This window comes from Acinonyx jubatus, chromosome E1, assembly GCF_027475565.1.
Source record: "Acinonyx jubatus isolate Ajub_Pintada_27869175 chromosome E1, VMU_Ajub_asm_v1.0, whole genome shotgun sequence".
Taxonomy (NCBI): Eukaryota; Metazoa; Chordata; class Mammalia; order Carnivora; family Felidae; genus Acinonyx; species Acinonyx jubatus.
The window spans coordinates 39,097,627-39,114,170 of NC_069397.1; the positions used below are offsets into that span (position 1 = coordinate 39,097,627).

The 16,544-nt window shown below is 44.6% G+C and overlaps 2 protein-coding genes across 3 annotated transcripts; both read right to left on the minus strand.

Annotated features, from left to right (window-relative positions):
• Positions 1-1,456: 1,456 nt before the first annotated feature.
• LOC113592588 (keratin-associated protein 4-4-like) lies at positions 1,457-2,646 on the minus strand. The gene has a single exon (XM_053212099.1). It carries the CDS (start codon positions 2,569-2,571, stop codon positions 1,831-1,833), a length of 741 nt encoding a protein of 246 aa, XP_053068074.1. The 5' UTR covers positions 2,572-2,646; the 3' UTR covers positions 1,457-1,830.
• Positions 2,647-6,618: 3,972 nt separating this feature from the next.
• On the minus strand, positions 6,619-8,332 carry LOC128313440 (keratin-associated protein 4-2-like). Of its 2 annotated transcripts, XM_053212107.1 has the most exons (2): positions 7,851-8,331; positions 6,619-7,703 (listed from the first exon to the last, which is right to left on the minus strand). In XM_053212107.1, the coding sequence occupies exons 1-2, from the start codon at positions 8,258-8,260 to the stop codon at positions 7,664-7,666; spliced, it is 450 nt and encodes a 149-aa protein (XP_053068082.1). In that variant the 5' UTR covers positions 8,261-8,331; the 3' UTR covers positions 6,619-7,663. The 2 variants fall into 2 exon arrangements, with proteins under 2 accessions (XP_053068082.1, XP_053068081.1); XM_053212106.1 differs by having other exon boundaries at positions 6,619-8,332.
• Positions 8,333-16,544: the final 8,212 nt, after the last annotated feature.

The window sequence follows — 16,544 nt, forward strand, 5'->3', positions numbered from 1 at the left end:
ATGGGCAAGTAGTGTCACCTGAAGAGGACATAGAAACCATGGGCTTGGGACTCTCAGGGATGGGGATCTAGGTCACTGCACCAGACAAGTCAGCTAAAGGATCAGAGAGCCTCCTCCTCTTGTTGGTTTTTCTAGAAATAGTGAAAAATCATATGAAGCAAAGTTACTAAGAGAAATCCATACACATGAGCAGAGGCAAGGGTAGTTATATGATGTCCCATTCGATCCCTTTTGCCATAAATGCCCTTATCCACAAGCTGGTGAGAGTATGGACTAGGAATGGCTCACACGGAACTGTAGTTAATTCTCTCAGATGAGGGAGGGGACCAGCCTGGGGATTTGTACTCTTCATCCTACATCCCGCCAAGGGTTGTCCAAAAGTAGTGTTAAGTGTATAGGGGCACAAAGACCTAAACCCTCTGCCTCCAAGAGGAGCAGGTATGTGACCCAGTCCATACTTGTCAAAAGTGGGGTCATAGAATGTAAGGCTGGTATTGACCTGAAACTGCATTTTGTCTTAGCCATTTTTACTGCTTTACCCTGTTTCCCTCACTTTCTCATTGATTTCTCCAAGGAGCACTTCCTTATACATCACGTGCAAGAATACATTTTATTTTCTGATTTTTAAAGAAAAAATGCAATGTAAGAATCACATTTGGGGATGGTCTCCCTTAAACATAGCCCCCATTAAGGAAACAGTTCCTAATCTGGTGAGCTATGTTACTTGTGGCAGTGTGTCCTGTACTTCAGGATATATGGCATTTTAAAAATAGGAGACAACTATTCTAAAACCAAGTGTGCCAAAACTGTATAAACAGCATCCTGTCAAAATATTCAGTGGTTCAGGGGAGAGTAAGTTCAGGATTTGACCTGTCACCCTGTGACCATTCATATCATACGGAAATGTTTGAAGGCACTGTTACTGAGACTTGGAACACTGGTGTTTAGTTGACCTCAGGGTCAGACCCCAAAAGAGAGGTTTGAGACGAAGTAGTTTGTCTGGGAGGTGACCCCAAGTGGTGTTCTAGGGAAACTGATGTGATCCAGGGAAGGGTGGCAGCCAATCCAGGTTGATTTCAAGAGCAGATGACTCCTGTGGGCCTCTGGGGTTTGTGCAGTGCTGCTGAGACTCTCTGGTCTCACATGTCCTACTCGAGGGGAAAGAGGCTAGAGTACTTACCCACCAACTACTGCCCACTGGTTGAGGACTTCTCCCAGAGACTTCCTTCCCTGCCCTGTCCTTTGCGATCTGCTCCTTCATGTAGACTGAGCCCTCTGCAGAGAGTTCCAGGTGCTTGCTGCAAGCCACCATCCTATACTGTTAGTGTGGGAAGTGCTGAGGTGATAGAAGTGAAAATCCTGAAATCGCCTGCTATGATCTGCTCGTTGTGCAGAGAATAGTAGAAGACCTGACAGCTAAGGGTGACCATCGAAGAAGGAAAAAGAACAAGACACGATTTCTTATATTTGTATGCCGGGAAAGTTAAGATTTATTTCACATATAGAAACATCTCCATATCAGAAAATCTGGCAGTAAACAGATATATCAATTAGGATGACATGTTAACAGATATCAGAGAAAATTCAACCTTTGTATTGATTTGGGATGGAGATAGTAACAAGGAGGTGGGAGGGTGGCAGAGGAGGGTATATTCAGAAGCCAACTAAGTTGAAAATCACTGGGAACTGAGGTTTTACAGTTGGCCTCACATGATTCAGCTCCCAGTTGGACGACATGAAGGAGATTGGCTGATGAAAACAGCAGGGTGCAGGTCAGGGCACTCAGCAGCAGCAAGAGCCACTAGAGCAGGTTGGGTGGTGGCAGGGGGTCTAGCAACAGCTGGGGCGGCAGCAGCTGGACACACAGCAGGTGGGGCGGCAGCAGGTGGTCCGGCAGCAGGTGGTCTGGCAGCAGGTGGGGCGGCAGCAAGGCTGGCAGCAGCTGGAGCCACAGCAGCTAGAACCCCCACAGCAGGGCTGGCAGCAGCTAGAGATGCAGCAGCTGGGGCGGCAGCAGCTGGACACACAGCAGGTGGGGCGGCAGCAGGTGGTCCTGCAGCAGGTGGTCTGGCAGCAGGTGGGGCGGCAGCAGGGCTGGCAGCAGCTGGAGCCACAGCAATTAGAGCCACAGCAGCTGGAACCCCCACAGCAGGGGCGGCAGCAGCTGGACACACAGCAGGTGGGGTGGCAGCAGGTGGTCCTGCAGCAGGTGGGGTGGCAGCAAGGCTGGCAGCAGCTGGAGCCACAGCAGCTGGAACCCCCACAGCAAGGCCGGCAGCAGCTAGAGATGCAGCAGCTGGGCCTGCAGCAGCTGGAACCACAGCAGCTGGAACCACAGCAGCTGGGGCGGCAGCAAGTGGTCCTGCAGCAGGTGGTCTGGCAGCAGGTGGGGCGGCAGCAAGGCTGGCAGCAGCTGGAGCCACAGCAGCTGGATCCCCTGCAGCAGGGGTGGCAGCAGCTGGACACACAGCAGGTGGGGCGGCAGCAGGTGGTCCTGCAGCAGGTGGTCCTGCAGCAGGTGGGGCAGCAACAAGGCTGGCAGCAGCTGGAGCCACAACAGGAGTTGACCATGGTGTCAGAGGGTGGAGGTTCTGGGCTGGTTTCCAGGAGAGTGAGGGGCTGGACTTTGGAAGTCTCCTTGTGCCCTGACCTCTTATATACTGCTCGTACCGGGTGATTTGTCAACACATCTTCCTTGTTTTTGTTTACCTAATATTTAAATAATTATGACATTTCACAGTAATGTTTGTAATGGTTTAAACTTGAGGGGAACAAAATTTTCTTTTCTAAATGTGATAAATTCTGTCTGGTCTGCTTTTCCTTTTGACTTATACCCACTGGCATCTTCTGGACCACTCTTTCCTCATCTTTCTCCCAGAGGGCTTCATGTGATAGGTGGCACCTGCAATTACATCTTTCTGTCCCCTGCTACATCCCCTAGCAGGATGGGATGAAGACAATCCTGGTTTTGGTTGTGCATTTCTGCCAGTAATCACATCTGCAGAGGATGGAGGTGGCATGGGACAAGAGGAAAAGTTCCAATTTTATGGGTCATTGTTGATCAATGAGGAAGGGAGCAGCTGCCAATGAGCATGTGATGTTGCTGACCTCTGCCACTGGAATGGGTTTTCTTGGATGTTTCTAACTTTGGATCATGTTCTCTACTCTAAAATCATGTAGACAACTACTTGTATGGTTCCAGTCACTGCCATGATTTGTAGTTCATTGAGTGTTTACATTTTCATCATATCTTTTTGTGTTGCATTTTTCTGTATGGTCTTTGGATTCTGGAAGACATAGCCTCTTTATTCTTGCCTCATTCTTAACTAAAAATATTCTTCAATGGGACAAAAAGAATTGAGAATGTGCTTCTCCTCAGAACTTACCTCATAGGTAATCCTAGTGCACATTTGTTGGATCCATGTGAAATGTGATTAGTCAAATCAAATTCATTTTGCTACTATTTTGAATTATTGTCCATTTAGTGAGAGTCCAGTGCATTCAGATGATGCACCAAGTCATCTGAAGGGCTTATTAGAAATGGTTGGGACAAATTCCAGAGGTTCTGAATACAGGGGGATTCTGAGGTTTAGCATTTCTAACCAATCCAAGTGATGTTGATGCTAAAGGCCCAAGGATGACACTTAGAGACCTACCTCTTTTTCTGTTCATTCAAGCTTTGAGGAACCTCTATCAAGTCCCTGCCTTTTATAAAGGAGATTGGTTTGAGTGGATAATCCGAGATACACACGTTGCCAGTATTGGCGTTGTAAGCATGAGTTAGGGTCTCCTCCCCAGAAACCTATAGACTACTGAAAAACCCTCACCCACCCACACAAATACAAATAACTGTAATATAATATGGAAAGAAACATCGAAGGAGTTCACAGTACTGTAATCTAAGTAAAAGATATTGTATTTAAGCAAATCAGCTGAGTTTGTAAAGACATAGACTTATTCATATAATTAATTTAGTCTTGTTTACCTTTAATGTTTTATTTCATAATTTAGGTGGAATTTACACAATTGAAATTCATAAATCCATAGTCATCCATAGTGATGAGTTTTGATACACGGTAGCAGGTCCGTGTAATTCCCACATCTATCAAATGAACATTTCCATTTTACCAGAAAGTCCTTTAGTGAAGTCCCCACTACCATGGAGGCAATCAATCACTGTTTTAATATGTTTTGCACCATGGATTTGTTTTGATCTAGACCATAAGATAATATGTAGTACATATATAATTACTATAGTATATATAGTATACTCTTCTGTTTGGCACTGTTAACTTGTCTTATGTCTGTGAGAATCACTTGATCTAGACCATAAGATAATATGTAGTACATATATAATTACTATAGTATATATAGCAAACTCTTCTGTTTGGCACTGTTAACTTGTCTTATGTCTGTGAGAATCACTTAACGTCGATACATATATCTCTACTTTTTTCTGTGCTCTACTAGACAAGTACCAAGATTTATCTTAACTATTACCAATTAATTTCATGGTAGGGTAACCAGGCATTCCTTAAAATCATCTTTCTTTTTTTTTTAACTCTAGTATTTTATTTTATAACATTTTAAAATTTTTATTTAAATCTAAGTTAGCATATAGTGTAATAATGGTTTTGGGAGTAGAATTTAATGATTCATCACTTACATATAACACCCAGTGTTCATCCCAACAAGTGCTTTCCTTAATAACCATCACCCATCTAACCCATCCCCTTACCCAACACCCCTCCAGCAACCCTCAGTTTGTTCTCTGTATTTAAGTGTCTCTCACGTTTGCCTCCCCCTCTGTTTTTATCTTATTTTCCCTTCCCTTTTCCATGTTTTTCTGTTTTGTTTCTTAAATTCCACATATGAATGAAATCATACGGTATTTACCTTTCTCTCACTGACTTATTTTGCTTAGCACAAAACACTCTATAGTCTCATCCACATTGTTGCAAATGGCAAGATTTCATTTTTTTGATCGCTGAGTAATAATCCATTGTATATATATACCTTATCTTCTTTATCCATTCGTCAGTCAGTGGACATTTGGACTCTTTCCATAATTTGGAAATCTCTGTTTTTAATTTTCTGAGGAACCTCCACACTGTTTCCCAGAGTGGCTGTACCAGTTTGCAGTCCCACCAGCAGCGCAAAAGTGTTCCCCTTCTCCACATCCTCTCCATCATCTGTTGTTTCCTGAGTTGTTAATTTTTGCCATTCTGACAGGTGTGAGGTGGTATCTCATTGTGGTTTTGATTTGTATGTCCCTGATGAGGAGTGATGTCGAGCATCTTTCCTTGTGTCTGTTAGCCATCGGGTGTGAAGGACAACGGCAAGTGCATATCATAGAATTTCTCTAATCCTTGCCTGAGGAATCTACAGCCATTGCCTCAGAGCACGCTGAAATACTCATATGTTTGCAGACTGTTGGACATGGGATCTGAGTTGAACTCCTTGCTGGATACCCACAATCCTTCATGGTCCATTTTTGAATATACTGATTAGATGTGAGAGTTAAAGGAGACGTTTCCCCACTACCTTCATCCCAATGATCCCTTGGGGTGAATCTGTGCCTCCTTCTACCAGAATTGTAGGCTGTGTCCAACTAGAGATCTCGGCTCTAAGGCAGGAAAACTAACTGGAAGGGACATGGTAAAGTTCTGATTGCAATTAAACCCCTGGCTGCCACCTTATTCCATGGACTTCTAGTGCCACGAGGGCAGCAGTCAACGTTAGGAGCTACAGGGGCCACAGGGAATATTTTTAGGATTCAGGATATCTACAGGGACATTTGTGGTATTCCTATTCCTGACATTGACTGCAGATGGACAAGTAGTTGTAGTCTGAAGAGGACACAGGAACCATGGGTTCAGAACTCTCAGGAATGGAGACCATGGTCACTATACCAGGCAAGTCAGCTAAAGGAGCGCAGAAGCTGCCCATTAACTCTCATCTAGGTTTTTACAGAAACTGTGGCAAACGACCTGGAGCAAGGTTACTGAGAGAAATGCATAGATATGGGCAGAACCAGGAGTAGGTATACGATATCCCATTCTGATTCTCTTTGCCATACATGCCCTCATCCACAAGGTAGTTGAGTGTGGGCTACGCGTGGTTCACACTGATCACGCACTATCTGCAGGTAACTGTCTCAGGCTCTGGGGTGGGGGACACCTGGAGTTCTTGCTCTCCATCCTTTCCACTCACCAAAGGATGTTGACGTAGGAGCACAAAGGCCCAGCCGCTTTTTCCACTAAGATGAGCAAGTCTGTGGCCCAGTACACACCCCTCATGTGTGGGTCAGAATACGGGGGCGGAGTTGAACTGAAAGCACCCTTTGTCTTAGCTTCTTTTACTACCCTGTGCTGACTCCGCTTTGCACTGGGTCTCCTGAGAGCACCTCCTTCCTTATGCAGTACTTACGCAGGAATACCCGTTGTAGGCTCTGGTGTTTTGAATGCAACGTGAGAATCGCAGTTTGGTGCGGTCCGCCTCAAGCATAGCCTCCTTGAGAGAGACACTTCCTAACATGGTGAGCTGTTTTATTCGTGGGAGTGTCTCCTGTCCCTCGCGATACATGATCTTTCAGGAATTGGACACAGGAAGTCTAAAACCAAGTGTGCACCAACTGTGAGAAGAAACAACATCCTATGAAAAGATTCAGTGGTTCAGCGGAGAATAAGGTCGAGAGCCCACGGTGTCACCCAGTGACCGTTCATGTCATAGGGAAATGTTTGAAGGCACTGTTACTGAGACTTGGAACACTGGTGTCAGGTCGACCTCAGGGTCAGAGCTCAAAACAGAGGCTTGAGACCAAGTAGATTGTCTGGGAGGTGGTCCCCAGTAGGGCTCTAGGGATACTGTGAAGTGATCCAGGGAAGGGTGGAAACCAATCCAGGTTGATTTCAAGAGCAGGTGAGTCCTGTGGGCATCGGGGGTTCGTTCAGTGCTACTGAGGCCCTCTGGTCTCACACGCCCACTCAAGGGGAAAGAGGCTAGAGCACTTATCCACCAACTACTGGCCACCTTTCGAGCGCTTCTCCCAGGCACTTGCCTTTACTGCCCTGTCCTGTGATTTACGTTTCTTCACGTAGACTGAGCCCTCCGCAGAGTTCCAGGTGCTTGCTGCAAGCCACCATCCTACACTGTTAGCGTGGGAAGCGCCGAGGTGATAGAAGTGAAAATCCTGAAATCGCCTGCTATGATCTGCTCGTTGTGCAGAGAATAGTAGAAGACCTGACAGCTGAGGGTGACCATCGAAGAAGGAAAAAGAACGAGACACGATTTCTTATATTTGTATGCCGGGAAAGTTAAGATTTATTTCACATATAGAAACATCTCCATATCAGAAAATCTGGCAGTAAACAGATATATCAATTAGGATGACATGTTAACAGATATCAGAGAAAATTCAACCTTTGTATTGATTTGGGATGGAGATAGTAACAAGGAGGTGGGAGGGTGGCAGAGGAGGGTATATTCAGAAGCCAACTAAGTTGAAAATCACTGGGAACTGAGGTTTTACAGTTGGCCTCACATGATTCAGCTCCCAGTTGGACGACATGAAGGAGATTGGCTGATGAAAACAGCAGGGTGCAGGTCAGGGCACTCAGCAGCAGCAAGAGCCACTAGAGCAGGTTGGGTGGTGGCAGGGGGTCTAGCAACAGCTGGGGCGGCAGCAGCTGGACACACAGCAGGTGGGGCGGCAGCAGGTGGTCCGGCAGCAGGTGGTCTGGCAGCAGGTGGGGCGGCAGCAAGGCTGGCAGCAGCTGGAGCCACAGCAATTCGAGCCACAGCCGCTGGAGCCCCCACAGCAGGGGCGGCAGCAGCTGGACACACAGCAGGTGGGGCGGCAGCAGGTGGTCCGGCAGCAGGTGGTCTGGCAGCAGGTGGGGCGGCAGCAAGGCTGGCAGCAGCTGGAGCCACAGCAGCTGGAACCCCCACAGCAGGGCCGGCAGCAGCTAGAGATGCAGCAGCTGGGGCGGCAGCAGCTGGAACCACAGCAGCTGGGGCGGCAGCAAGTGGTCCTGCAGCAGGTGGTCTGGCAGCAGGTGGGGCGGCAGCAAGGCTGGCAGCAGCTGGAGCCACAGCAGCTGGAACCCCCACAGCAGGGGCGGCAGCAGCTGGAGCCACAGCAGCTGGGGCGACAGCAGGTGGTCCTGCAGCAGGTGGTCTGGCAGCAGCTGGGGCGGCAACAAGTCTCCTGGCCACAGCCCTGGTCAGAGCAGACGGAGCCACAACAGGAGTTGACCATGGTGTCAGAGGGTGGAGGTTCTGGGATGGTTTCCAGGAGAGTGAGGGGCTTGAGTCTGACGTCTCCTCGTGCCATGGCCTCTTATATACTGCCCGTCCATGGTGAGTTGTCAACACATCTTCCTTGTGTTTGTTTACCTAATATTAACTAATTATCAGATTACACAATAATGTTTGTGCATGTAATGGTTTAAACTTGTGGGAAACAAAATTTCTTTTCTCGATGTGATGAATTCTCTCTGGTCTGCGTTTCCTCCTGATTCACACCCACTGGCATCTTCCTGACCACTTTCTCCTCATCTTCCTCCACCGTGGGCTGTCACGTGATAGGTGGCATTTGCAATCACATTTCGTACTCTCCCTCTTGTATCCCCTAGCAGGTAGGATAAGGGCCGTCCTATTTTTGGTGGTGCATTTCTTCCAATGGTCAGTGGCATGAGTAATGATCTGCATGTGACAAGAAGAAAAGGCCCTCTTTTGTGGGGCAGTTTTGAGCAAAGGGGACAGCTGTATATTTATATGACGTTGCTGATTTCTAGCCACTGGACTGGATTTTGTTGGATGTTTCTACCTTGGATCACGTCCTCTACCCTACAACCGTGGCAGACAATTATCTGTATGGTTCCCATCACTGCCATGCTTCATAGTTCATGAAGTGTTAACCTTGGTGTCATGTACGTTTGGTTTTATTTCTCCAGATGCTCTTATCTTGTGGAAGACATTGCTTTATTTTTGTTTCTTACTCTTTTTTTAGTATGAAATTTATTGTCAAATTGGTTTCCATACAACACCCAGCGCTCATCCCAACAGGTGCCCTCCTCAATACATATCACGAACCCACCCCTCCCCCCCATCAACCCTCAGTTTGTTCTCAGTTTTTAAGAGTCTCTTATCTTTTGGCTCCCTCCCTCTCTAACCTTTTTTTTCCCCCTTCCCCTCCCCCGTGGTCTTCTGGTAAGTTTCTCAGGATCCACATAAGAGTGAAAACATATGGTATCTGTCTTTGTATGACTTATTTCACTTAGCATAACACTCTTTTCACTTAGCATAATACTCTCCAGTTCCATCCATGTTGCCACAAAAGGGCATGTTTCATTCTTTCTCGTTGCCACGTAGTATTCCATTGTGTGTATAAACCATAAATTCTTTATCCTTTCATGAGTTGATGGACATTTAAAGGCTCTTTCCATAATTTGGCTATTGTTGAGAGTGCTGCTATAAACATTGGGGTACAAGTGCCCCTGTGCATCAGCACTCCTGTATCCCTTGGGTAAATTCCTAGCAGTGCTATTGCTGGGTCATAGGGTAGATCTATTTTTAATTTTCTGAGGAACCTCCACACTGTTTTCCAGAGAGGCTGCACCAGTTTGCGTTCCCACCAACAGTGCAAGAGGGTTCCCGTTTCTCCACATCCTCGCCAGCATCTATAGTTTCCCGATTTGTTCCTTTTTGCCACTCTGACTGGCGTGAGGTAGTATCTCAGTGCCGTTTTGATTGTGTTTCCCTCATGAGGAGCGACGTTGAGCATCTTTTCATGTGTCTGTTGGCCATCTGGGTGTCTTCTTTAGAGAAGTGTCTATTCATGTTTTCTGCCCATTTCTTCACTGCATTATTTGCTTTTCGGGTGTGGAGTTTGGTGAGCTCTTTATAGATTTTGGATACTAGCCCTTTGTCCGATATGTCATTTGCAAATATCTTTTCCCATTCCGTTGGTTGCCTTTTAGTTTTGTTGATTGTTTCCTTTGCAGTGCAGAAGCTTTTTATCTTCATGAGGTCCCAATAGTTCATTTTTGCTTTTAATTCCCTTGCCTTTGGGGATGTGTCAAGAAAGAAATTTCTGCGGCTGAGGTCAGAGAGGTGTTCTCCTGCTTTCTCCTCTAGGGTTTTGATGGTTTCCTGTCTCACATTCTGGTCCTTCATCCATTTTGAGTTTATTTTTGTGAATGGTGTAAGAAAGGGGTCTAGTTTCATCCTTCTGCATGTTGCTGTCGAGTTCTCCCAGCACCATTTGTTAAAGAGACCGTCTCTTTTCCGTTGGATATTCTTTCCTGCTTTGTCAAAGATTAGTTGGCCATACTTTTGTGGGTCTAATTCTGGGGTTTCTATTCTATTCCATTGGTCTCTGTGTCTGTTTTTGTGCCAATACCGTGCTGTCTTGATGATTATAGCTTTGTAGTAGAGGCTAAAGTCTGGCATTGTGATGCCTCCCGCTTTGGTCTTCTTCTTCAAGATTACTTTGGCTATTCGGGGTCTTTTGTGGTTCCATACACATTTTAGGATTGCTTGTTCTAGCTTTGAGAAGAATGCTGGTGCAATTTTGATTGGGATTCCATTGAATGTGTACATAGCTTTGGGGAGTATTGACATTTTAACAATATTTGTTCTTTCAATCCATGAGCAAGGAATGTTTTTTCCATTTCTTGATATCTTCTTCAATTTCCTTCGTAAGCTTTCTATAGTTTTCAGCATACAGATCTTTTACATCTTTGTGTAGGTTTATTCCTAGGAATTTTATGCTTCTTGGTGCAATTGTGAATGGGATCAGTTTCTTTATTTGTCTTTCTGTTGCTTCATTATTAGTGTATAAGAATGCAACTGATTTCTGTACATTGAGTTTGTATCCTGCGACTTTGCTGAATTCACGTATCAGTTCTAGCAGACTTTTGGTGGAGTCTTTCGTGTTTTCCATGTATAATATCGTGTCATCTGCAAGAAGTGAAGGCTTGACTTCATCTTTGCCAATTTTGATGTTTGATGTTTCCTTTTGTTGTCTGATTGCTGATGCTAGCACTTCCAACACTATGTTAAACAACAGCGGTGAGAGTGGACATCCCTGTCGTGTTCCTGATCACAGGGGGAAAGCTCTCAGTGTTTCCCCATTGAGGATGATATTAGCTGTGGGCTTTTCATAGATGGCTTTTGTGATGTTTAGGTATGTTCCTTCTATCCCGACTTTCTCGAGGGTTTTTAATTAAGAAAGGATGCTGAATTTTGTCAAATCCTTTTTCTGCATCGATGCACAGGATCACATGGTTCTTATCTTTTCTTTTATCAATGGGATGTATCACATTGATTGATTTGCAAATGGTAAATCAGCCCTGCAGCCCAGGAATGAATCCCACTTGATCATGGTTCATGGTGAATAATTCTTTTTATGTGCTGTTGAATTCGATTTGCTAGTATCTTATTGACAATTTTTGCATCCATATTCATCAGGGATATTGGCCTGTAGTTTTCTTTTTTTGCTGGGTCTCTGTCTGGTTTAGGAATCAAAGTAATGCTGGAAGTTTCCCTTCCCTTTCTATTTTTTGGAATAGGTTGAGAAGGACAGGTATCTCTGCTTTGAATGTCTGGTAGAATTCCCCTGGGTAGGCATCTGGTCCTGGACTCTTATTTGTTGGGAGATTTTTGATAGCTGATTCAATTTCTTTGCTGGTTATGGGTCTGTTCAAGTTTTCTATTTCTTCCTGTTTGAGTTTGGGAAGTGTGTGGGTGCTTAGGAATTTGTCCATTTCCTCCAGGTTGTCCAGTGTGTTGGCAGGTAATTTTTCATAGTATTCCCTGATAATTGCTTGTATTTCTGAGGGATTGGTTGTAATAATTCCATTTTCATTCACGATTTTGTCTATTTGGATTATCTGCCTTTTCTTTTTGAGAAGCCCGGCTGGAGGTTTATCAATTTTGTTTATTTTTTCAAAAAACCAACTCTTGGTTTCATTGATCTGCTGTGCAGTCTTTTTAGATTCTATATTGTTTATTTCCGCTCTGATCTTTATTATTTCTCTTCTTCTGCTGGGTTTGGGGTGTCTTTGCGGTTCTGCGTCTATTTCCTTTAGGTGTGCCGTTAGATTTTGTATTTGGGATTTTTCTTGTTTCTTGAGATAGGCCTGGATTGCGATGTATTTTCCTCTCAGGACTGCCTTCGCTGTATCCCAGAGCGTTTGGATTGTTGTATTTTCGTTTTCGTTGGTTTCCATATAGTTTTTAATTTCTTCTCTGATTGCCTGGTTGACCCATTCATTCTTTAGTAGGGTGTTCCTTAACCCCCATGCTTTTGGAGGTTTTCCAGACTTTTTCCTGTGGTTGATTTCCAGCTTCATAGCATTGTGGTCTGAAAGTGTGCATGGTATGATCTCAATTCTTTTATACTTATGAAGGGCTGTTTTGTGAGCCAGTATGTGATCTATCTTGGAGAATGTTCCATGTGCATTCGAGAAGAACGTATATTCTGTTGCTTTGGGATGCAGAGTTCTAAATATATCTGTTAAGTCCATCTGATCCACTGTATCATTCAGGACCCTTGTTTCTTTATTGATCCTGTGTCTAGATGATCTATCCATTACTGTAAGTGGAGTGTTAAAGTCCCCTGCAATGACCACATTCTTCTCAATAAGGTTGCTTATGTTTGTGATTAATTGTTTTATATATTTGGGGGCTCCCATTATTCAGTGCATAGACATTTATAATTGTTAGCTCTTCCTGATGGATAGACCCTGAACTTATTATATAATGCCCTTCTTCGTCTCTTGTTACGGCCTTTAATTTAAAGTCTAGTTTGTCTGATGTAAGTATGGCTACTCCAGCTTTCTTTTGACTTCCAGTAGCATGATAGATAGTTCTCCATCCCCTCACTTTCAATCTGAAGATCTCCTCAGGTCTAAAGTGAGTCTCTTGTAGACAGCAAATACATGGGTCTTGTTTTGTTTGGTTTGGTTTGTTTTGTTTTGTTTTGTTTTGTTGTTTTTATCCATTCTGATACCCTATGTCTTTTGGTTGGAGCATTTAGTCCATTGACATTTAGTGTTATTATAGAAAGATATGGGTTTAGAGTCATCGTGATGTCTGTAGGTTTCATGCTTGTAGTGATATCTCTGGTACTTTGTGGTCCTTGAACATTTCACTCACAGAATCCCCCTTAGGATCTCTTGTAGGGCTGGTTTAGTGGTGATGAATTCCTTCAGTTTTTGTTTGTTTGGGAAGACGTTTATTTCTCCTTCTATTCTGAATGACAGACTTGCCGGATAAAGGATTCTCGGCTGCATATTTTTTCCGTTCATCACATTGAAGATTTCCTGCCATTCCTTTCTGGCCTGCCAAGTTTCAGTAGACAGGTCTGTCACTAGTCTTATCGGTCTCCCTTTATACGTTAGAGCGTGTTTATCCCTAGCTGCTTTCAGAATTTTCTCTTTCTCCTTGTGTTTTGCCAGTTTCACTATGATATGTCGTGCAGAAGATCGATTCAAGTTACGTCTGAAGTGAGTTCTCTGTGCCTCTTGGATTTCAGTGCCTTTTTCCTTCCCCAGATCAGCGAAGTTCTCAGCTATGATTTCTTCAAATATACCTTCAGCCCCTTTCTCTCTGTCTTCCTCTTCTGGAATTCCTAGGATACGGATATTGTTGCGTTTTATTGCATCACTTAGTTCTCTAATTCTGCCCTCATACTCCTGGATTTTTTTATCTCTTTTTCTCAGCTTCCTCTTTTTCCATAATTTTATCTTCTAATTCACCTGTTCTCTCCTCTGCCTATTCAATCCGAGCTGTGGTCGCCTCCCTTTTATTTTGCACCTCATTTATAGCATTTTTTTTTAGCTCCTCCTGACTATTTCTTAGTCCCTTGATCTCTGTAGCAATAGATTCTCTGCTGTCCTCTACACTTTTTTCAAGCCCAGCGATGAATTTTAGGACTATTATTCTAAATTCTTTTTCCGCTATATTGCTTAAATCGTTTTTGATCAATTCGTTAGCTGTCGCTACTTCCTGGAGTTTCTTTTGAGGAGAATTCTTCCGTTTCGTCATTTTGGATAGTCCCTGGGGTGGTGCGGAACTGCAGGGCACTTCCCCTGTGCTGTCTGGAGTAACTTGTGTTGGTGGGCGGGGCCGCAGTCAGACCAGATGTCTGTGCCCAGCCCACCGCTGGGGCCACAGTCAGACTGGTGTGTACCTTATCTTCCCCTCGCCCAGGGGCAGGACTCACCGTGGAGTGGAGTGGCCCCTGTGTGGGCTACTTGCACACTGCCAGGCTTGTGGTGCTGCTTTCATGGGATCTGGCGTATTAACCGGGGTGGATCCGCAAGGTGCACAGGGGCGGGAGGGGCGGGCTCCGCTCGCTTTGCTGTCGGTGGTCCCCTGAGGGAGGGGCCCTGCAGCACCAGGGAGGGAGGCCGACCCGTCCGAGGGACGGATCCACAGAAGCACAGCGCTGGGTGTTTGCGCGGTGCAAGCAAGTTCGGTGAACTGGTTCCCTTTGGGGTTTTGGCTGGGGGATGGGAGAGGGAGATGGCGCTGGCCAGCGCCTTTGTTCCCCGCCGAGCTGAGCCCTTGTCTTCCAGGGCTCAACACCTCTCCCTCCCGGTGTCCTCTCGCCCTCCCTCTCTCCGAGCAGAGCTGTTGACTTATAACATGCCGGATGTTAAGTCCCGCTGGCTGTCAGAACTCACGCAGTCCGGCCCCTCCACTTTTGCAAGCCAGACTCGGGGGCTCTGCCTTGCCGGGCGGGCTTCCCCTCCACCGCCCCGGCTACCTCTCGCCAGTCCGTGTAGCCCGCCCCGCCTCTCCGCCCTTCCTACCCTCCTCCGTGGGCCCCTTGTCTATGCTTGGCTCCAGAGAGTCCATTCTGCTAGTCTTCTGGTGGTTTTCTGGGTTATTTAGGCAGTTGTGGGTGGAATCTAAGTGATCAGCAGGACGAGGTGAGCCCAGCGTACTCCTACGCCTCCATCTTCTCCCTGTTTCTTATCTTTTTCTTAATACAATTATTCAGCGTGAATTCTGGGGAAAAAAAAGACAAGTTTGAATATTCAGCAAGTTCCTCTCCTGAGGATTTACCTTTTGCTGGCAAATCTACAGCAAACAGTTTTTGGATCTATTTCAAATGTGAATGGATTGTAGTCAATGCGGGTTCTTTTAGTTACTGTTTCTGCTTATTCTCCATTTTGTGATAGTCCAACATAGCACACAGCAAATCGTTTGAAAGACTTATTACATATGGTTGAGACACATCCGGGAAGACCACACTTAGAGACCTACTACTTTGTTCTGTTCATTTTAGCATTGGGGAAGTGCCTCTCTCAAATTACTGCCAGGTTTTAAAGCATGTATGTTGAGTGGATTTGTTGAGATACACACATTGACAGTTACTGGCATTACAGATGTGATGTGGAGTCTCCTACCCAGGTATTTACAGTTAACTGAAAAGATTACACACACACACACACACACACACACACACACACACACACACAACTGTAATAAAATATGAAACAGTTACATCAAAGGTGGGAATAGTAGTGTAATTTAAGTAAAGAGTTGTGTTTTAGGCAAATTAGCCAAGATGACAGTTTAGTAAAGACATAGATTTTATTCATAGATAATTGTAGTCACCATTTCTCACTTACTTTTACGATTTATTATAAATTTTAGGTGAAATTTACACACATTGGAATGCACAAATCCTAACTGTATTCATCCAGTGTGATACGTTTTCAAAAACTGATGCACATCCATGTAATCCCCACATTTATCAAGAAGAAGAACATGCCCTTAGACCAAAAAGTCCCCACTTGTCATTTAGTAAACTCCCTGGTACCAGAGGCAATTGCCGTCTCAATACATTTCTCACCGTCACATTGTTTTGATCTAGAACTCCAAACAAATGATAATATAGTATAATTTCTGTTCTGTCCTCCACTTAGCTTGGCACATGCTAATGTTGATGCAGGTATCACTAGATCAGACCTGTCCTAACAAAGTACCAAGGTTTATGATAGCTATCACCAATTACTTTCATGGTACGGTAACCAACTTTCATTTAAGCTCATCATTTTTAATAACATAAACAGAGTAAGAAATTGAGTTCCTCCTGGTTTTCAAAAAAATTTCATATTGTGGAAAACATACATATACTAAAACGTGGAAAACATACAAATACAAAAATCATTATGGAGCAAATCGTCTCTATACACAACACTTGAGTCGAGAAATAGAACACTGCTCTCAAGATGGCTCTTCCTATGTCTTTTCTTGGTCATAATTCTCCTTCTATCTTATAGATGGCTACTGTGCTGATTTCTCAAGTAACTATTTCATCTATTTTCTTTATAGTTTTATAACCTAGGTATGACCCCGAAACAGTAGAGTTTGCTTTTAAATGTTTTCACATTTTATATAAGGAAATCTTACTATATATGTGTTTGGATTCTTTCACTCAATTATGTAATGGTTCTAGTAGGAAGCCTCCAAGGTGGCCCAATAATTTCAGCCTCTTGGTGTTCAGAGTCTCATGTAATTTC